Genomic DNA, 16,661 nt, shown 5'->3' with positions numbered 1-16,661 from the left:
AAATAAACTAGAGTCAGGAATTCCAATTGTGCATTTAACTCTTTTCTATCTGCATAATATTACACAGGCCTGGGTTAACAGTTGCTTAATGTCTGTGTCATAATTGCATCAAAATTATCATATAATATGATATACATATCATATTATATATATCATGTTGATGTTCAGTTATCAATGTTTCATTCATCCATAACTAAGAGTTACTAACTGAAGTTTTTTTAATATTCTACATGAATTAAGGTTATTTTTTACAATATACTTTCAGTGTCCCACATTAGGGATACACCTGTCCCACATTATGAAGTCTCCAATTGTCTCAAAGAATTTGCACGAAGAGCACCAATATGTCTGTCATTTCCTTTAGGAATGTGTTATCTGTATTTTCTCTTTTGATTTGATTAGGATACATCCTGAGGTTTCTAAAATGGTATTGGGTGTTGATTTAATACATTGCCACAGAAGTCTGAAAAACAAAAAATATCCCACATTAGGGCAATTCACCCCATCTGATGTCTCAGTCAGCACAAGAATCCACGACCTCTCTCTTAAAATAGAAATGTAAAGCTCACAAAGCTTTGACCCTGCATTCAGGACAAGGTAAGGCTGGGGATTTAAATAATGTATGACATTTCAAGACACAATCTTCCTGAAGACCAGCAGGCATCAAATTTCCTATTAGATTAAAGAGTGTTATACAGTCATAAAGCAGCTCATCGTTGTGGGTACTGTGAAAACTAAAAGATGCAGCAGCAGAGATAAAGTCTTATTTTTATTTATTTTTTATTTCACACATTTTCTTATCAAAACCTGGCACCTTTACTTACAGGTGCCAGGTACCCACGTTACCCACAATGCATCTCAACCACCAAAGGTTCTGTCAGAGATTCAGATGTGTTATGCTAGTAGCAGCTAATGTAGCCTCTAGTTGTTAGCCATTTTTCACTTTTAAACTTGTAGTCTTCAGCGACTGATGCTGACTCAAAACACTTATTTGTAACTTCTTTCACATATGCTCCCGAAAACCTGTAAATGTTTGATATAACTATATGACATGTGTCTACTACACTTGTTACATGGACTTTAAAACATATAATGTAATGTCAGTAATTATGGTGCACGTTTGCAGCGAATCACCTGAATAAACTGCTCATATAATCACATGGCAGCTCAGCGTTGACACCAGATCATCGATTTTATTCAATAAACATTCATTTCTATACAGATTCATTAAGATACAAAAAACTATTTTCAAAAAATACAATGTGCTGAATAGCGTCTCATTAAAAGTATAAAAAAACAAAAAAACAACAAAAAAAACAGTACTCAGAAACATTGTCTTTGTGCTACATTCCTGTTTCAGAATATTTTTCCTATTTACATTCAACCATTTTCATTGTTCTATTTTTATGCACTGGGCCTCTCATCTGTTCCCATTTCAAGGTACTGGGCGGCTTCCAGTGTCAGAGCGTCAGTGTGCTGAAAACGTCACTTCAGACTCGTCTTTCTGTGCTGACTTGAGGTCGCTCCCTATCGCCGGGGCCGAGCCTGTCGTCCCGTGACCAGCGGAACAGGTAGCGGCTAGCCATCTGCAGGTTCCACTGGTATTTGGAGAGGATCTTCAGACATTCCTCTTTGGAGCAGATGCTTAGCGAGTACAGCTGCTCCAGCTGAGAAGACGGCAAACAATAAGACAGGAATCAGACAAAAACTCCATGTCAGAAAACTGCTGGTTATTTCAGGCAAGTTGCACCCCTGTCCACACATTAAAGCAGTTGTTCAAATCACCTGTGACATCAGTGTTGAGGGACCTGTAGTGCAACATGCTTCCTGGTTTATTGCATAACAACCTGCAATTTTCTGAACTGTGACTCAGAGTTGAATTACCTTTTTAAGAAGTGTTCAAAAAATATTTTTAGCATTGATGATTGATTAAAACTGCACTGGGCCTCATTTTAGACAAAAAAACATATTAGTTTATATTATCAGGTAGATCTACATTAAAGATCGGCAACCAAATCCAACTTTTTCACACACTGTGGATTTGCTCTATTTTTCTGAATGAAAATTAGTTTTCAAATTTGACTTGATCTCTGCTCGGTCAAGACCTTATTCAATATTTGTAGGAACATCATGCTGTTAGTGCACCTCAAGGAACAAATTTGCTGTTGGGGCTATGTTAAACAACCACCCCCACCCTACTGCCCTGTGGCCTTCACGTTTGCACTAAATACAGTGCAAACAGCAGGTTACACATCGCAGCTTCATTACATGTTCGGCAACCTACTCCTATACTAGATTAACTCCTTTAACTAACTTTGACCCACGTTTACTGGATGCATGTGTAATTTAGTTTGTGGTTATTTGATTAAACCCAACATTAGTTAGAAATTTGCACCATGTGAGCACAATATAAATAATATTGGCCTTAAAACTAGCTTTTAACACAAGGCCTAGCTACATGACAGGGCCACAAGATTAGCTAATGACCCTCTGTTCTCTGACTTCTCTGTTTGACACTGCATTTTATTAAGTTAACCTGGGACTATTTGTTATTGCTCAATGCAATGTAATTTTGTTTATTCTGTTTTATATTTTAATTAAGCACAATGCTATTTGTGTCTTTTCATATTGCTTTTGAATCGTGTCTTTAAAGCCTTTTTATGGCATTAATACAAATCACTGGCAAGTGACACTTTTACAAAGTACAATATGGCTCGCTGCAACACACAGGTAGATGCGGTGTTTTTTCATTGACACTCATTTCATGGTCTGACCTTGAGTTGTTGCTCAGCTCGCACTGGGTTCCAGTCATTACGTTGAAGAGCATTTTGAACCTCTTCAGTGGTCACTCCATGTACTGCCTCCATCACCTGAGAGGAGCAGAGCAACAAAGCTTGTATTTGAATCCATCGAACAAGTTTTCATCCAAAGAGCAATAATAAATGAGTCTCTTACCTGCGCCGTGAGACTGTCTCTCATGTTCTGCACGTATAGGATCTTCTCTCGCTCCCTGATTCGTTCCCTCTCTCTCTCTCTGGTGTCTGTGTACTCATCCAGCTGCGGGGTTGAGTTTGCCATGTGGGCCATTTTAGGCAGGTTGGAGCCTCCGTTGCCCTGCTGAGGCTGTTGTTGAGGCTGTGTCTGCGCTGGAGGGGACAGGACCATCTGCAGAGGCCATGAGGTGCCTGGGGCCGGCTGGACTGCGGGCCTCCTCTGGACTTTCATGTTCAGGCGTTTCAGGTTGGGCAGTGGCGGCCGCGGAGGAGGGACGATGCTGGCCTCGCTGAACCGGCGTGGGTCCTGCTGCATCACCACGCTATGAGCTGCCAACACAGGGGGCATGAGTCTGCCCTGCTGATCCACTCTGACCACCCCTACCGTGTGAGCCCTAGGCCGGGGTCCGCTCAAAACTGACTCCAGGCTCCGAGACATACCTGAAGACACAGAAGAGGCCTTTTTTAATGCACAATGTACAGTTAAATATGACATTAGTCTGTCAACTGAAATTAATGAATTATAGGCATGATGCAGCCTGCAGTTTAACAGAGCAAGTGACCCTGGATGAGTGCGTGTAGACACTGCAAGGATAGCCTAATAAAGCCACTAGAGGGCAGACTGATGAACTGTGAGTAAACAAGCAAATTAGTGAGAGTAAATGACAACATGAGTTACTTCCTGGATGGATAAGGTGCATTTTAAAATAGAATTTGTGAAGAAATAAATGGACAAATAGCTTTATTTAGCTACTGTCTAAGCAAAACATTTTAAGACCTTAACATTTTCAGGATCCGCACCCTCTAGACTGCATGATGAATTTGGAGCAGTGAGCGCACTATATCAAAAGTATGAACAATAGCAGGTAAAAAAAAAAAAAAAGAAAAGTGGCAGACATTGTTCCAGTAAAAAGCTCTTGAGCTTCTGCCCTCAACTCTTTAGCTTATTACAGATTATTTAGATGAAATCAAATATCACAATATTTTTTACTTATGATGGTTTTACCCATTAGAGTGTGTAGTAATGGTAGATGACATGAAGAATACAATCATTAGTGGGCCTTAGAAAGACTAGCAAATACTTTGTGGAGACTAATGGGGATGGAAACAAAGAAATAAAGATATCATTTTAGTAATGAGGGTGTGATGAAGCAGAGGGCAGCCTCCATTGTCCCTTTTACTTGGTTAAACTGTCCAAGATGTTCAGTTATTTCACTTTCTGCCCTCAGACCAGGAAAAGAAAAATCCAGCATGACATCTAGTCATATCATGATGTTGACATTACCCTGATATAAAAGTACATGTTGCAGTTTAACTCACTACATTCTGCAGCTGGTTTGTATTTTTAGTTCTTACCTGCCATTTTCTGCAGATTGGAGCCCTCCTTCTCCCTGGCAGGGCCCCACCTCCGGCTGACAGTGCTGCACAGGTCAGAATTGTAAAACACATCAGTCGGAGAGCTACGGCTCACAAACGTTCAGTGCTGTACTGCAGAAAGTATTCTGCAATAATGCTCAGTAACACAGGGGCCTGAGATGGACGTTTACATGGTTTTACGTGATATTGGCAGAAAACGAGAAAAATGGGAAACTTGTCATTTGGATAATCACAATTAACAACTCCCATTCTTTGCTTTGCAGTACTCTATAAGATCAACAAATTAGGAGAAAATCAGCAAAGGCTACAAGACAATAAAAGAGACACCCATCCTATAACACTATAACAGAGTGAAAAACAGCCACTGCAGATCAACTTTGTATCTCTGGGCCTGTTCTTTTTTTTGATTGTGTATTTTTAGCTGCAGGTAATACAAGTCACTGTATACGCAACTGAAAACGAGCCATTGTGAGATACAGCCTGACTTCTTTATCACTTGGTATTTAGCGCAGTCCGTAAATGGTAATTTCTCATTTTACTGCCATACAAGTTTTGGTTTATGGCACGCTTGTTTTTATCCCTGCAGCCAAATCTATAAATATATGGCTCTGTGTGAGGATACGTTTACTTCAGCTTCAATAGACAGCAGACAACTTTGTCCACTAAAAACAACCATGGGTAGGTTTTGTTAAGAGTTTTTTTTTCCAGAATTTGCACCAATATTTAACCATCACGCAGGTCAGATTATCATAGAAACAGCAAATACCAAAGAACCTAAGTAAGACAGAGAGGCAATAATGAGCTGTAGCACTGACTCGTCCACGCTCTCAGGTATTCCCCAGGTGCGCTCAGGTTTGATGTCTCCATGCGCTACGTGTTGCAGGCTGCCCTTCAGCGGGGAAGAGATGTAAGCTGAGCTAGAAGCAGGGCTGGGCCCGGAGTTGCCGGCAGTGGCATTAGGAGGGAGTGACGGCACAGTGAGGCTAGCAGGAAACCAGCCGACCATCAGCGTCCTTTGGTTCTGGCCCCTCCACTCACAAAGCTCCAGACTGCACAGAGAGAAGAAGAACATTTCAGTCAGTGAGTTGTGAGCCTTTATACAGAAATAACTACCTGTAAAGTTAGCTAACATTAGCCACCATATGCTACTGATCATACCAGACCAAGTCATACTGCAGCTGCAAAACCAAAACATTGATGGAATTGGTCAGTGATGCATTTGACTGCTTATGAATTAAACTTTTCATTTATATGAGGAAGAAGGCGTTATTTTTTCTTTTGAAAGTTGATGGTCTCGCTTTCACTTATAGAAACTGGTTACTGGCAGCATATACTGTACAGTAAGTAAGTAGTTAGGAGTTACCATACTTTTGTTTTCTCTGATCTTTACTGTTTTACTGTCTGTAAACTGAACAGAAAGGTAAATAAGTTAAAGTCTAAATAACATCTGAAGCTACACTGGCTGAAGAAGACCATGAGATGTGGTTGTAAGCTCTGGAAAGCTGATAAATGGACCTTTAAACTTAGATTACATCTACTGTTACCAAAGGTCAAGGATAAACGTTATGCTAAAAATATATATGTATATATTATGATTAATTAATGAAATGCAAAATATACTACTCTCTCTTCCCAAATAACTACCATTATACATTCCTCTCTCACCTCTGGTATTGTTCCCTCATCTCTAAAATGAGCTGCAATAATTCCTATACTTAAGAAACCTGGTGCAGACCCCAACAATTTCAACAACTATTTCTAACCTACCTTTTCTTTCTAAAATCCTTGATAAAACAGTTGCATATCAGGTCCATGCGCACATGTCTGTCAATAACCTCTATGAACAATTCCAATCTGGTTTCCGTCCCTGCCATAGCACAGAAACAGCGCTGGTAAAAATCACCAATGATCTTCTCATGGCAGTTGATTCCGGACGACTAACTATTCTCATCCTCCTGGATCTGAGTGCAGCCTTTGACACGATCTCTCATAACATCCTCCTTGACAGATTAGTCTCTACTGGTTTCACTGACACACCCTTGGACTGGTTTAAATCATATCTCTTTGGCCGCACTCAGTTCATCCAACTCTAACATTTCAAATCAGAGCTATAACCCTGTCACTACTGGTGTTCCCCAGGGCTCTGTCTTGGGGCCCCTTCTGTTCATCATCTATCTGCTTCCTCTTGGCCATATCTTTCATAAATTTATCATCCATTTCCACTGCTATGCGGATGACACCCAGCTCTACCTGTCTGCCAAACCTACCACATCCCTCCCACCCAACTCCCTCTCTGATTGCCCAACGGAAATCAAATCCTGGTTCTCTTGCAACTTCCTTAAAAACTTAAACAGTGACAAAAACAAGGTTCTCCCCATAGGTACCAAATCCACTTTGACTAAATTTGACAGTTTTTCTCTTACCATTGAAAACTCCCCAGTTTCCCCCTCCCCTCAGGTCAAGAGTCTTAATGTGATCCTCAACAGCAAACTTTCATTTCAAGCTCACATTAATTAATTTACGTAACATTAATCTCCTCTGACCGTCTCTCTCACCCACTAGTACAGCCATTCTCGTTCACACACTGGTCACATCCCGCATTGATTATTGTTATTCTCTTCTCATTGGTCTTCCTCTCAAATCCATACATAAACTTCAACTGGTTCAGAACTCTGCTGCCCGGATCATCACCAGAACCCCTTCTATTAATCATATTACTCCTGTCCTTCAGCAGCTTCATTGGCTTCCAGTTAAATACCACATTGATTTCAGAACTCTGCTTCTGACCTTCAAGGCCATTCATAACCTCGCTCCTCTGTACCTCACTGACCTCCTTCATATTAACACACCCACCCGTGCTCTTAGGTCTTCTTCTATTCACCTCACTATTCCTCCTGCTCGTTTGACCACCATGGGGTCCAGAGGCTTCAGCCGCTCTGCCCCTCGTCTCTGGAACTCTCTTCCACCAGACATCCGCAACACTGACTCACTTTCCATTTTTAAATGCTGCCTGAAAACACCTATTTTTAAACTGGCATATCCCCAACCCAAGTGATCACTATTTATCAGGTCACAGCAATCTTTGTTTCCAGTTATGTACCCTGATTTTATGCACTGTAATTATAGTTGTTAATTTTATCAATTTATTGCTGTACTGTTTTATTATGTTTTGTGTGGTGACCTTGTGTTCAGAAAGGCGCCTATAATTAAAATTTATTATAAATTATTATTGCTGTATTTTCAGTGTATTTCACTTTTTATTTTATCAGATATAAATTCTCAAGGAAGAACCAATCTATATTCTGTTGATTTGTATGGATTTAGGTGCATTTTTTGTTGATTAAGACATTTTAAAAAATGCAAACAGTGACTCAACAAATCACGCTGACAATGGATCTGTTATGGAATGAAGCTATGAAGACAGTGTCACAGCTGCTACACTTGTTCAAACAAACAAAGCAAAATGCATTCGAGGACTCCATGAGATCACGGCTGGAATGCGCTTTTGAGAGCTGGCCCATTTAAACCCGTTTCATCTAAACAAAAGGCCCATTGTGTTGGTCAAAGTTTCTCCTTAACTCCCACCCTCCTTTCTTTCACCCACCCATGGTCTATGACGGTCACAGGGTCACCGGCCACAAGTACAAGCTTTCTGGGTTCAGCAAAGTCTCTTGTTGCTTGCACCTCTGCTGGTTTAGCCTGCAAAGGCAGAAAGAAGTGAGGAGAAAATTACACAGATTTACTGAAAAATCATTCTTGATCAATAGTCCCTCTTCTGATATAATCACCAGGGACATTAAAAGCTTCACATTATGTTGCAGACCTCTGCCACTATTGTTGTGAGCTGAGCGAAGCTGGGTCTTTCAGCAGGATTGCAGGCCCAGCACTTCCTCATGACAGCGTACAGTTCTTGGGGGCAATCCGGAGGTTTCTCTAGACGCTCACCCTCCCGTTCTACGCGATACAAAATCTGGATGTAAGAGAGTGAATGTCAGAGATATTAAACCTCTGACTCACAGAGCATATCACGAAAGCAAACAGGGTATCAGGGCGGGGACACACATTCCAAACATGAAGACAAACACGCTGATTGGCATGGAGACAAACACTGAAAGCACAAAGCGAGTTGTTGTAGCGTGTACCTGTCTGCCTGACAGACCGAACCAGGGCTCCTCACAGTAGGTGAACATCTCCCACAGGGTGACGCCAAACATCCACACGTCGGAGGAATGGGAGAAGGAGCCGATACGAAGGCTCTCTGGAGCACACCTGGAGGAGAAACAGGTAGGTGGACCACAGCGAAAGGAGTAATTAGTGAGTAATTTTACAATTTTATTATCCTCCTCCATCTTTGAATTCCCCCCCCCCAACAGCACTCACCATGCAAACGGGATCCTTCTGTGTGCTCCCATCACATAGTGGTCCGTCTCTTGGCTCAGGCCTCTCATCAGGCCAAAGTCCCCGATCTTCACCATCTCCCTGGATGCTAGCAGCACATTCCTCGCAGCCAGGTCTCTGTGGATGAATCTCCTGGTCTCGAGGTAATCCATACCTGCCACGATCTGGTTAGCAAAGAGCCAGAGGCGGGCCAGAGGGTACTGATACTGACGTGAGCGCAGGGTGTCATACAGTGAGCCCATGGGGGCCAGCTCTGTTACCTAGAGGAGGGAACAATAGGTCATTGTGTATTCCATCTCCTAAACGCATCTTAGTTTAAATGAATCCATACGTTATCCCAAATTAGGCCCTGCTCGCAATGCTCAAACGTCAAAATACAACAAAACATCTTACCATCTTGAGGGGCTGTGTGAGCACCACGCCATAAAGTCGGATGATGTTCGGGTGGTCCAGTGACTGCATGGTGGTAACCTCTTGGAGGAAGTCCGTCAGTGTGTCCGTCTGCCTGGACATGCTGCTCCTTAGTGACTTTACTGCTACAGGCACCTGAGAGGAGAAAAATAAAAATAAAAAGAGTGTGTGTAGTGTTTAAGGAAGTAAAACCCTCTGACAGCAAGTCTACACCAGTGCTGACTTGACAGTCTTCAGTAACCTATTAAGAAGCACGAATGGAGGAAAGTGGTGCAGTGGCTTGATTTCCTTGGCCACTTGGCTGCAGCAGAAACAAGCTATAAAGACACCATCGACATATTATCACCTTAAAGAGTTGAGATAACGATGTTTTAAGCAAACTGTCGCCTTTTTACATATTCAATAGAAACAGATCGACATTGGCATTCATGTGGAGTCGTGTTACTGGCCACCTGATGGATTTGAGTCCAATATTCACTCTCCTCTGTGGCTCTGTTTTAGTCTCCACCAACTCCTGAGGGAAACATCTGGCTCTTTAGCTGCTAAATTCTACACTACTTTCTGTCTGCTGTTTGGTGTTGAGCAGTGAGTATGCTGAGGGCAGGGGAGGGATTATTTTAAATACATGTATCAAATACAAAATAGGATTTTGTCATTTTTATTTGATAGAGTCAATGAAAATGGTTTCATATTTTGTGGTTTAAAAATACTCAATGAGAAGTTTATGTGATGACATAAAAAACGCTGCCTCTGATTGGTGCCTACTCAGTAATTTGCTCAGACTTGGTGAGATCATAGCAGAAAATTGATCCAGACCTGAAGAAGATGATCGAGGTGAGAAACACGTAGGTCGCCAGCTTTCCATAAATTTTTAGCATAAATGTTAACTATTCTTAACGGTTTAGTTTTAGTAGCCTAAGCTAAATCGTTTACCAATTTATGTAATATTCTTGCTAACTATTTGACCCGAGTAGGATCCCTCACAGTTATCGTTAGCTTGTTACTTACTGCAACGATTAATCGAACAATCGATTAGTTGTCGAATTTTAAATTAATCGTCAACTATTTGAGTTTTTAAATAAAAAGGATTTGATTCCAGCTTCTCAAAATATGTTTTGTATGATTTCTGAACATATATGACAGGAAACTGAATATCTTAGGGTTGTGGACAAACCAACATATCTGAGGACGTCATCTTGAGCTTTGGGAAACACCGATCGACATTTTCCATAATTGAAATTATGAGTCATTAGCAAAGCGTTAAACTGTTGGTTTCTACCTTTATCTGGGTGATTAAAGGGATATGTCAATATTTGATCTGTTAACAGGTTTATCGCATGACTCATTAGGCAGAGAAAAGCTGTTGCTCTCAAACAGTTAATCAACTGAGTCAGTGCACTGGTGAAATGATAGATCAAATAGACTGATGGAAGATTTGAGAAGTGATTTTATTGTTCCTTGGAAAAGTATTAATATGTTTGAAATACAAAAATAGAGTAGTTTATTTTGCGTACATGGTGTGGCTGCTGTATTTTGATACACTTCAAATATTTGGTATCTTCTTATTTTAAAATACATTTTGATGTATCTTTGCCCCTGACTGTGTATGTACATCAGAGCTTTTTAGCCAAACACAGCTGCCGGCTGCTACTAAAAGTGAAGTGAGAGTGAACCAAAACAGTAACGCTGTGGGCAGTAAAACCAAAACAATTAACTGAAAGAAGCTAAAATGCTACGTAGACATGAGGGGATGTCCAAAGTGGGTAAGTGACCCCTCTCGCATACATGTAAATTAATCTGTTGTTGATATAAAATATTTATTATAGCAACTTTAAGTTCCATCTTGCTGTTCACACACACACACACACACACACACACACACACACACACACACACTTTTCATGGTGGGTTCAAAATCACATAATGTGTAGTAAAGTAAAATAAACATCTCCCTAGATAAATGTTTCTGATTTGCACGTATATACTCAGCAATCAAAAGTAGAATGTACCATCTATGTTATAGTACATGCTGATTGTTTTGGGGATCTGTTGTTGAAATAGCAAATGATAACAGCAGCTGTGAGAAGAAAAAAAAATTACTTGTAAAATAGTCCCTTACCACTCTCCCAGCGGGCGTGTGCCACTCTCCCTTCTTCACCACCCCGAAGGACCCGGAGCCCAGCTTCTCTCCCAGAAGCAGCTCGTTGTCCTGGATCAGACAAGGAAGAGTCCGGCCACCACTCTCCTGCATCCGTGATCGGGAATTTATCTTGTGGCATTTCAGAGCGTCCCATAATCTTCTCTGTGCTGGAAGAAAAGAGGGAAAAAAAGAAAATAGAATGATACTTAGCGTTACACATAAGTTTTTATCCCTTTAGTGAAGCCTTAGCAGTGGGCAGAGCTGCCGTTGATATCACACGCTCACAAACACAGTGTGCACTTCCTACTGCTGCTAGCGCAAATTTGCTTAAAGGCAAAGGTTTTATATTGTGCTGCTGAGTCGCCCCTAAAGATACGATCACATGCCACTGGATGACATTTTTAAACCCGTCCATGAGCGTTCAGTGTGTCAACGAATAATACTTCAGTGCTTTGCAGGAAACGGGTGGGATTCGGACAAAAGATATGCACTGTAGCTCCTTTTTTTAACTAATCTAATCTACCAGATTGATTTGTAATCAGGCAGAAGACAACCACCTGTGTGGTGAGCTCAATATTACTTGTTCTGATCTGTGGTTTTTACTCTCTGTTAGATCAAAATAAAGCTGCATCCAATAACTGACAGTGTTTTAGTACATAAATATATGAAAATGCATTTCTCTATACACAAAGTAGCAACACACCATGATACAAGGCAGCATTAAAGGTATTTCTGATTTTCATGGGAGCTTTAAATCTACACTGTACATCTTTGATGAATTATGCGCCTACAATTAATCTCATAATTTCCTCATGAGTATATGATTAATGTGCACAAGAAAATAGTGCCGTCCCTTAAAATGAACACTTACCTTTTTTATATTGAGTAAATTCTGATCTGCTGACGAATGTCATGAGATGTTGCTGAAAGCTTTGCATTAAACAAGTAAGTGGAAATTGCAATAAGATTTTTTTGTCAAACAATAGTTCATTTATTCTAATATCCATCAATACTGTAAATCCAAAGATTGAAGGCATTTAAAAGACACACACACTTCTTTTTTTACTTAGCTCTACTGTTGGAAAACAGAAGAAGTCCTTTTAACCTATCTTTGTCTTGTGATGAATCAAAGATCAGTAACTGAGCAAAAGGGGAAATCCTCCCTGTCTGAGAAGATACATATGTGTTGATTTATACCCAGCGTGGATGATCAAAGGAACGATCAGGCTCACCAGGTTTGCTGATTCCTATCTGCTCCAGGTCGCTCTCCTTAACGTAAGAGAAGTGCTCGATGCGGGTGATGTTGAGGCCATCTCTGACGTGCAGGTAAAACTTTTCCAACTGGACGTCGGCCAGGAGTTGGTACAGCCACTGAGTGTCTTCAGCCATGGAGGGACAGGTCCTGGTCCATCAGCATGACACGGCCAACCTCCCTTCAGGGTCAAAGAGAATTTATACAGTTTTGGTTAGTTTTCCTGGGCATCTAAATTCAGTTCATCTGACTCTCTCACCTCATTAAAATGCCTGTTTAAACGTTAACTTTGCTCCCAATCAGGTCTTGTGAGGTTACCATGGAGACCTAACCAAAAGCCCTTGGTGTGAGATGCCGAAGGGGGATTGTTCAGCTTTTAGCTGTGTGCCAGCTTGTCCTTAGGGATCTCATTCTGGCAACTAATTAACTTTCTGCTAATCATGTTTACTATATCAACGGACAGACAAGTACAACATTCAGCTTTTTATAACGCAGAAAAACAGGCAGCAGTGTCATTTACATATGCTCACATGTCCAAACAGGCAGTTAGCTACCCAAATGAGTGTAAAATCAAACAAGGTGAATGGTGAAATATGACACAAGAAGCATAGAAGTGAAGGCCCACAAAGAGGAATAGGTGGACAGGAAAAAAACAACAAAATACAGGCTGTGTGACTCATTTTGAACCTCAGAGACAGCGATCCTGCAGGGAGTCCTGAAGCAATGTGAAATACTGAGAGGTGGAAACACAAACTTGTTGGTGGGTGAGGGAGACCTGTCGGACGGGATCTAGTTCACATAGTGCACCATGTGTTGACAGCAACATGACATTGAATCAGCTCTTTTTGAAGACTGATTGGGGCATGCATCTGTTGAATGTTTTCTTGACAGTTAAGCAAGTGCAACAGTGTCCTGAGCTATGAGTGCAATAACAAGGATGTTTAAGATTGCATAACTTCCTTATTGCCAATAAAATAAAGTTAAAACGCAGCAAATTCTTCTTTTGTTGGATGTAACGTCTGGCTTGTGCTCTCAATATTACAAGAGGGCTGTGCAGCCATTAATCACCTGCTTATCAGCACACCAAGCCCAGCAGGTATGAGTCAGGGAAGGCCTTCAATATCCCCTTGTCAGCTACCCTGGGAAAATAATTAACACTGAACAACTAGCAGAGCTACACTGTTTTAAGTAATGAGGCAACTGATGCTTCAAAAACCACTGCATGAGGGCACTAGCCCGGGCTTGCATTAATTTCCAGGGGAAACTCCCAATTAATTTGCACCTAGCTTGAGTGAACATGAGCAAATTTCTCTGCAAGTCACATTCAAATTCAAACAGAAAACACTCACACAGAGATACACACTGCTAAACAAAGACAGCTCTGTGATCATTATCTCTATGTACAGAGTGATCAATCTTTAACCTGCCCAGCTGCTAAAAAAAATATCCTCTCGGCCTGATGGCATGCGCGAAGTGTTCAACTACTTCTGAGGTTTCTTTCTTGCAAGCCACTATCTGCAGCGTCAAATGGCCAACAGCTTTGTTGATCCAGCACTTCTGCTGGAGAGCATTTATTTACACTGGTGATGCTGGCTTCTTCCTGCTGAGCCTAAGAACATTGTCAAACCAAAGTCACACACTTGACACCCTCATTGGCAGAGCAGCTCTGACGAAAGCTCCATTTGCCGAGAAAAGGTGCATATTTCCAGTCACAACTATAATATTGGATGCCACTAATATTCTAATCTATTATCAAAGAAGTACAGACCAAATGACTACAGTCAGGAGAAGTAGTGGAAGAAGTATTATTTGACAGATATTTTACTTAAGCCAATATAGCAATACTGCAACGTAAAATGTTTCCTGCATTCAAAATCTTACTAAAACTAAAATGACATGGCTATTATCAGCCAAATGTACAAGTATTATTTGTATAAGCCCCTCTCAGTGTGGTGTTATATATAATTGGATTGTTATCATTGATTGAGTAATGTGTGAGCAGCATTTGAAGGTCTATGGTCTACTTTATAAAATTGTTGGTTTTATTTATATGCAATAATGCATGATATTTAAATGATCCCATGTTTTGTATAAATAACCTGAATCTGAAAACAATAAAAGCATAAAATTTAACTTGTACAGTAGAAGTACAAGTACCTTAAAAAGTACAGTAGCCTACTTGAGTACTAAAGAGACAAAATAAGCAATCTCGGATATTTGACATTATTCTCATTAATTCTGTGAAATGGCGAAACATTAAGGTCAAAATCCCTGTAGGCTAAACACGATTAAATGTCCATTTTGTCAATGTTTAAAATAAAACGTGCAATTTTTAACATTAGAACTTCATTAGATTGTGATTATTTCATACACAGTTCAGACATTTCCCCAGACTGCAGCGTCCCATAAACCCGGTCACAGATATAACCTCTGATACTTACCGTTTATCAAAATAACTCAGTAACTACTCCCGTAGCTGGAAGCTTTTCTTAACCACCAACGACCCGAGACAAATGATCCATGTTGACATTGAAACAGACGTCGACGGAGGACTTTTCCACAAAATCACACCTCTTCTCTGAATCTTAAACTACCTCTCAATAATTCACCATCTGACCGGCATCGGCAAAGATTGTAGTCTATTATATTCTGTGTTTTAATGATACCATCAATGAGCGATCAATTTGTGATCTACCTGTTTTCCCCCCCGATCTTTTCTCTGCCTCTTCAGACCACACCCCTTCCTTCCTGACTTTTCTCACCTGAGCTTTTAAAACAAAACCCCAGACAGCATGAGATTACCTGCACATATCTAGCCTGATAATTGCCACAAGCAATCAATTCAGGTCACTAATTACCAATAACCACGTGGCAATGTGGTTTATCTGGAAAGTGGATTCATATTTTCAACATAGTCATACAATAAAGTGGACTCAAGTTATAGCTAATAGTTGCAGCTAATTTACCTGGCAAAATCTATTTTTAGTTACACCTAGCTAGAATAGTTTCAACTTGCTGTGACTAGCTAAAACTTATTTTTTTTTCAATTACACCTAACTTTAGTTATACCAGTGTTGTCTTCCCAACTTACCAAGCTAAAACTAAATGCTAGTTGATTGGGTACACCCAACGCCTGCTTTAGTTTTAATTTTACTAAATAAATAGGTCATCCCTTCATAAACGTTATGTTTAATCTTTGAAACAGTTATCAGGTTAATTCAACTTCATGATGATTTTGGAGGCTCTATGTTTTTTTTTCTTACTATATTCATATTAATGTTGGAAGACTAGAAACACCTCAGTCAACAGCAATACAAATGTAAACTGCCTCTAAACGAGAATAAAGTTGAATCAACTCTGTATAAAACAGTTTCAATAAAAAGTGATCATTAACCTTTATGAAGGTAGGATTTATTGCAGGGTTGTTATTTTAGATGGCATTAGTTTTAGCTAGGTATACATAATAAACTGGAAACTGAGTGTAATAAAATGGAAATTTTAAAGCAATAAAAAAAAGTTGGTTATCCTGTGACTATCCAGCCTAATTTGTTATGATGCAGTGTGTTTGTCTTAATTGATCAGAGAACAACAACAACACCTTTTAACTGCCACATATGACGTAGCCTAGCCTAAAACTTCCTATTAGTCATGGCTGAAGTGTAATTATAACCATACACAACACTATTAAGTCTCTCCATTGGTCATGTTAAAGCTTAACGAAACTTGCCATGACGTAAGAGTCAGATGAAGAAACTTGTGTGGTTTTCTGTCCCAGTCTTTCTCTCTTTCATACCTGTTGTTGCCGAACACGTTCGACAGGATTTTTTAGTCTGCCATGTGTCTGTTAATTTGAATGCAAACCAGGCAGAACTCTGGAGGACCTGCTTGTACTTTGCACTTCCTGGTACAGTATCTCCCATAGTCGCTCCTCCCGCCTGCCTTCCTGAATTACATAACACACACACAATAGATTTCAGTGGATCAACCATTCAAGTGACATTGCAAACCGGAGCTACTGTAAAGATCTCTTTACACCACTTTCATGCACTTCCAACAAGATTAAGAGACAGATTGAACGACCTATTGCAGA

The 16,661-nt window shown here is 40.4% G+C and overlaps 1 protein-coding gene across 3 annotated transcripts; it reads right to left on the bottom strand.

Annotated features, from left to right (window-relative positions):
* Window positions 1–1,167: 1,167 nt before the first annotated feature.
* Window positions 1,168–16,506, bottom strand: tnk1 (tyrosine kinase, non-receptor, 1). 3 transcript variants are annotated; one of them, XM_038731528.1, is made up of 13 exons: window positions 16,365–16,506; window positions 12,552–12,752; window positions 11,299–11,486; window positions 9,162–9,314; window positions 8,751–9,028; window positions 8,513–8,639; window positions 8,194–8,340; window positions 7,975–8,069; window positions 5,186–5,419; window positions 4,350–4,414; window positions 2,956–3,434; window positions 2,775–2,870; window positions 1,168–1,667 (listed from the first exon to the last, which is right to left on the bottom strand). In XM_038731528.1, exons 2-13 carry the CDS (start codon window positions 12,706–12,708, stop codon window positions 1,491–1,493), a joined length of 2,196 nt encoding a protein of 731 aa, XP_038587456.1. In that variant the 5' UTR covers window positions 12,709–12,752; window positions 16,365–16,506; the 3' UTR covers window positions 1,168–1,490. The 3 variants fall into 3 exon arrangements, with proteins under 3 accessions (XP_038587456.1, XP_038587457.1, XP_038587455.1); XM_038731529.1 differs by having other exon boundaries at window positions 16,299–16,428; XM_038731527.1 differs by lacking the exon at window positions 16,365–16,506 and adding an exon at window positions 15,013–15,445.
* Window positions 16,507–16,661: the final 155 nt, after the last annotated feature.

The sequence above is a fragment of the Micropterus salmoides genome, unplaced genomic scaffold (assembly GCF_014851395.1).
Source record: "Micropterus salmoides isolate LMB-PRFRI ecotype aquatic unplaced genomic scaffold, ASM1485139v1 Ms_hic_scaffold_2, whole genome shotgun sequence".
NCBI lineage: Eukaryota > Metazoa > Chordata > Actinopteri > Centrarchiformes > Centrarchidae > Micropterus > Micropterus salmoides.
The sequence above is the reverse complement of the archived record's forward strand: the minus strand, read 5'-3'. Positions and strand labels throughout refer to the sequence as shown.

Coding starts and splice junctions, on each gene's coding strand:
- tnk1 (XM_038731528.1), bottom strand. CDS start 12,708: ATGGCTGAAGACACTCAGTGGCTGTACCAACTCCTGGCCGACGTCCAG. Junction 5,420..7,974: donor GTGACCGTCATAGACCATGG/GTGGGTGAAAGA, acceptor CTCTCTGTGCAG/TCTGGAGCTTTGTGAGTGGA. Junction 4,415..5,185: donor ATACCTGAGAGCGTGGACGA/GTCAGTGCTACA, acceptor TGACCTGTGCAG/CACTGTCAGCCGGAGGTGGG.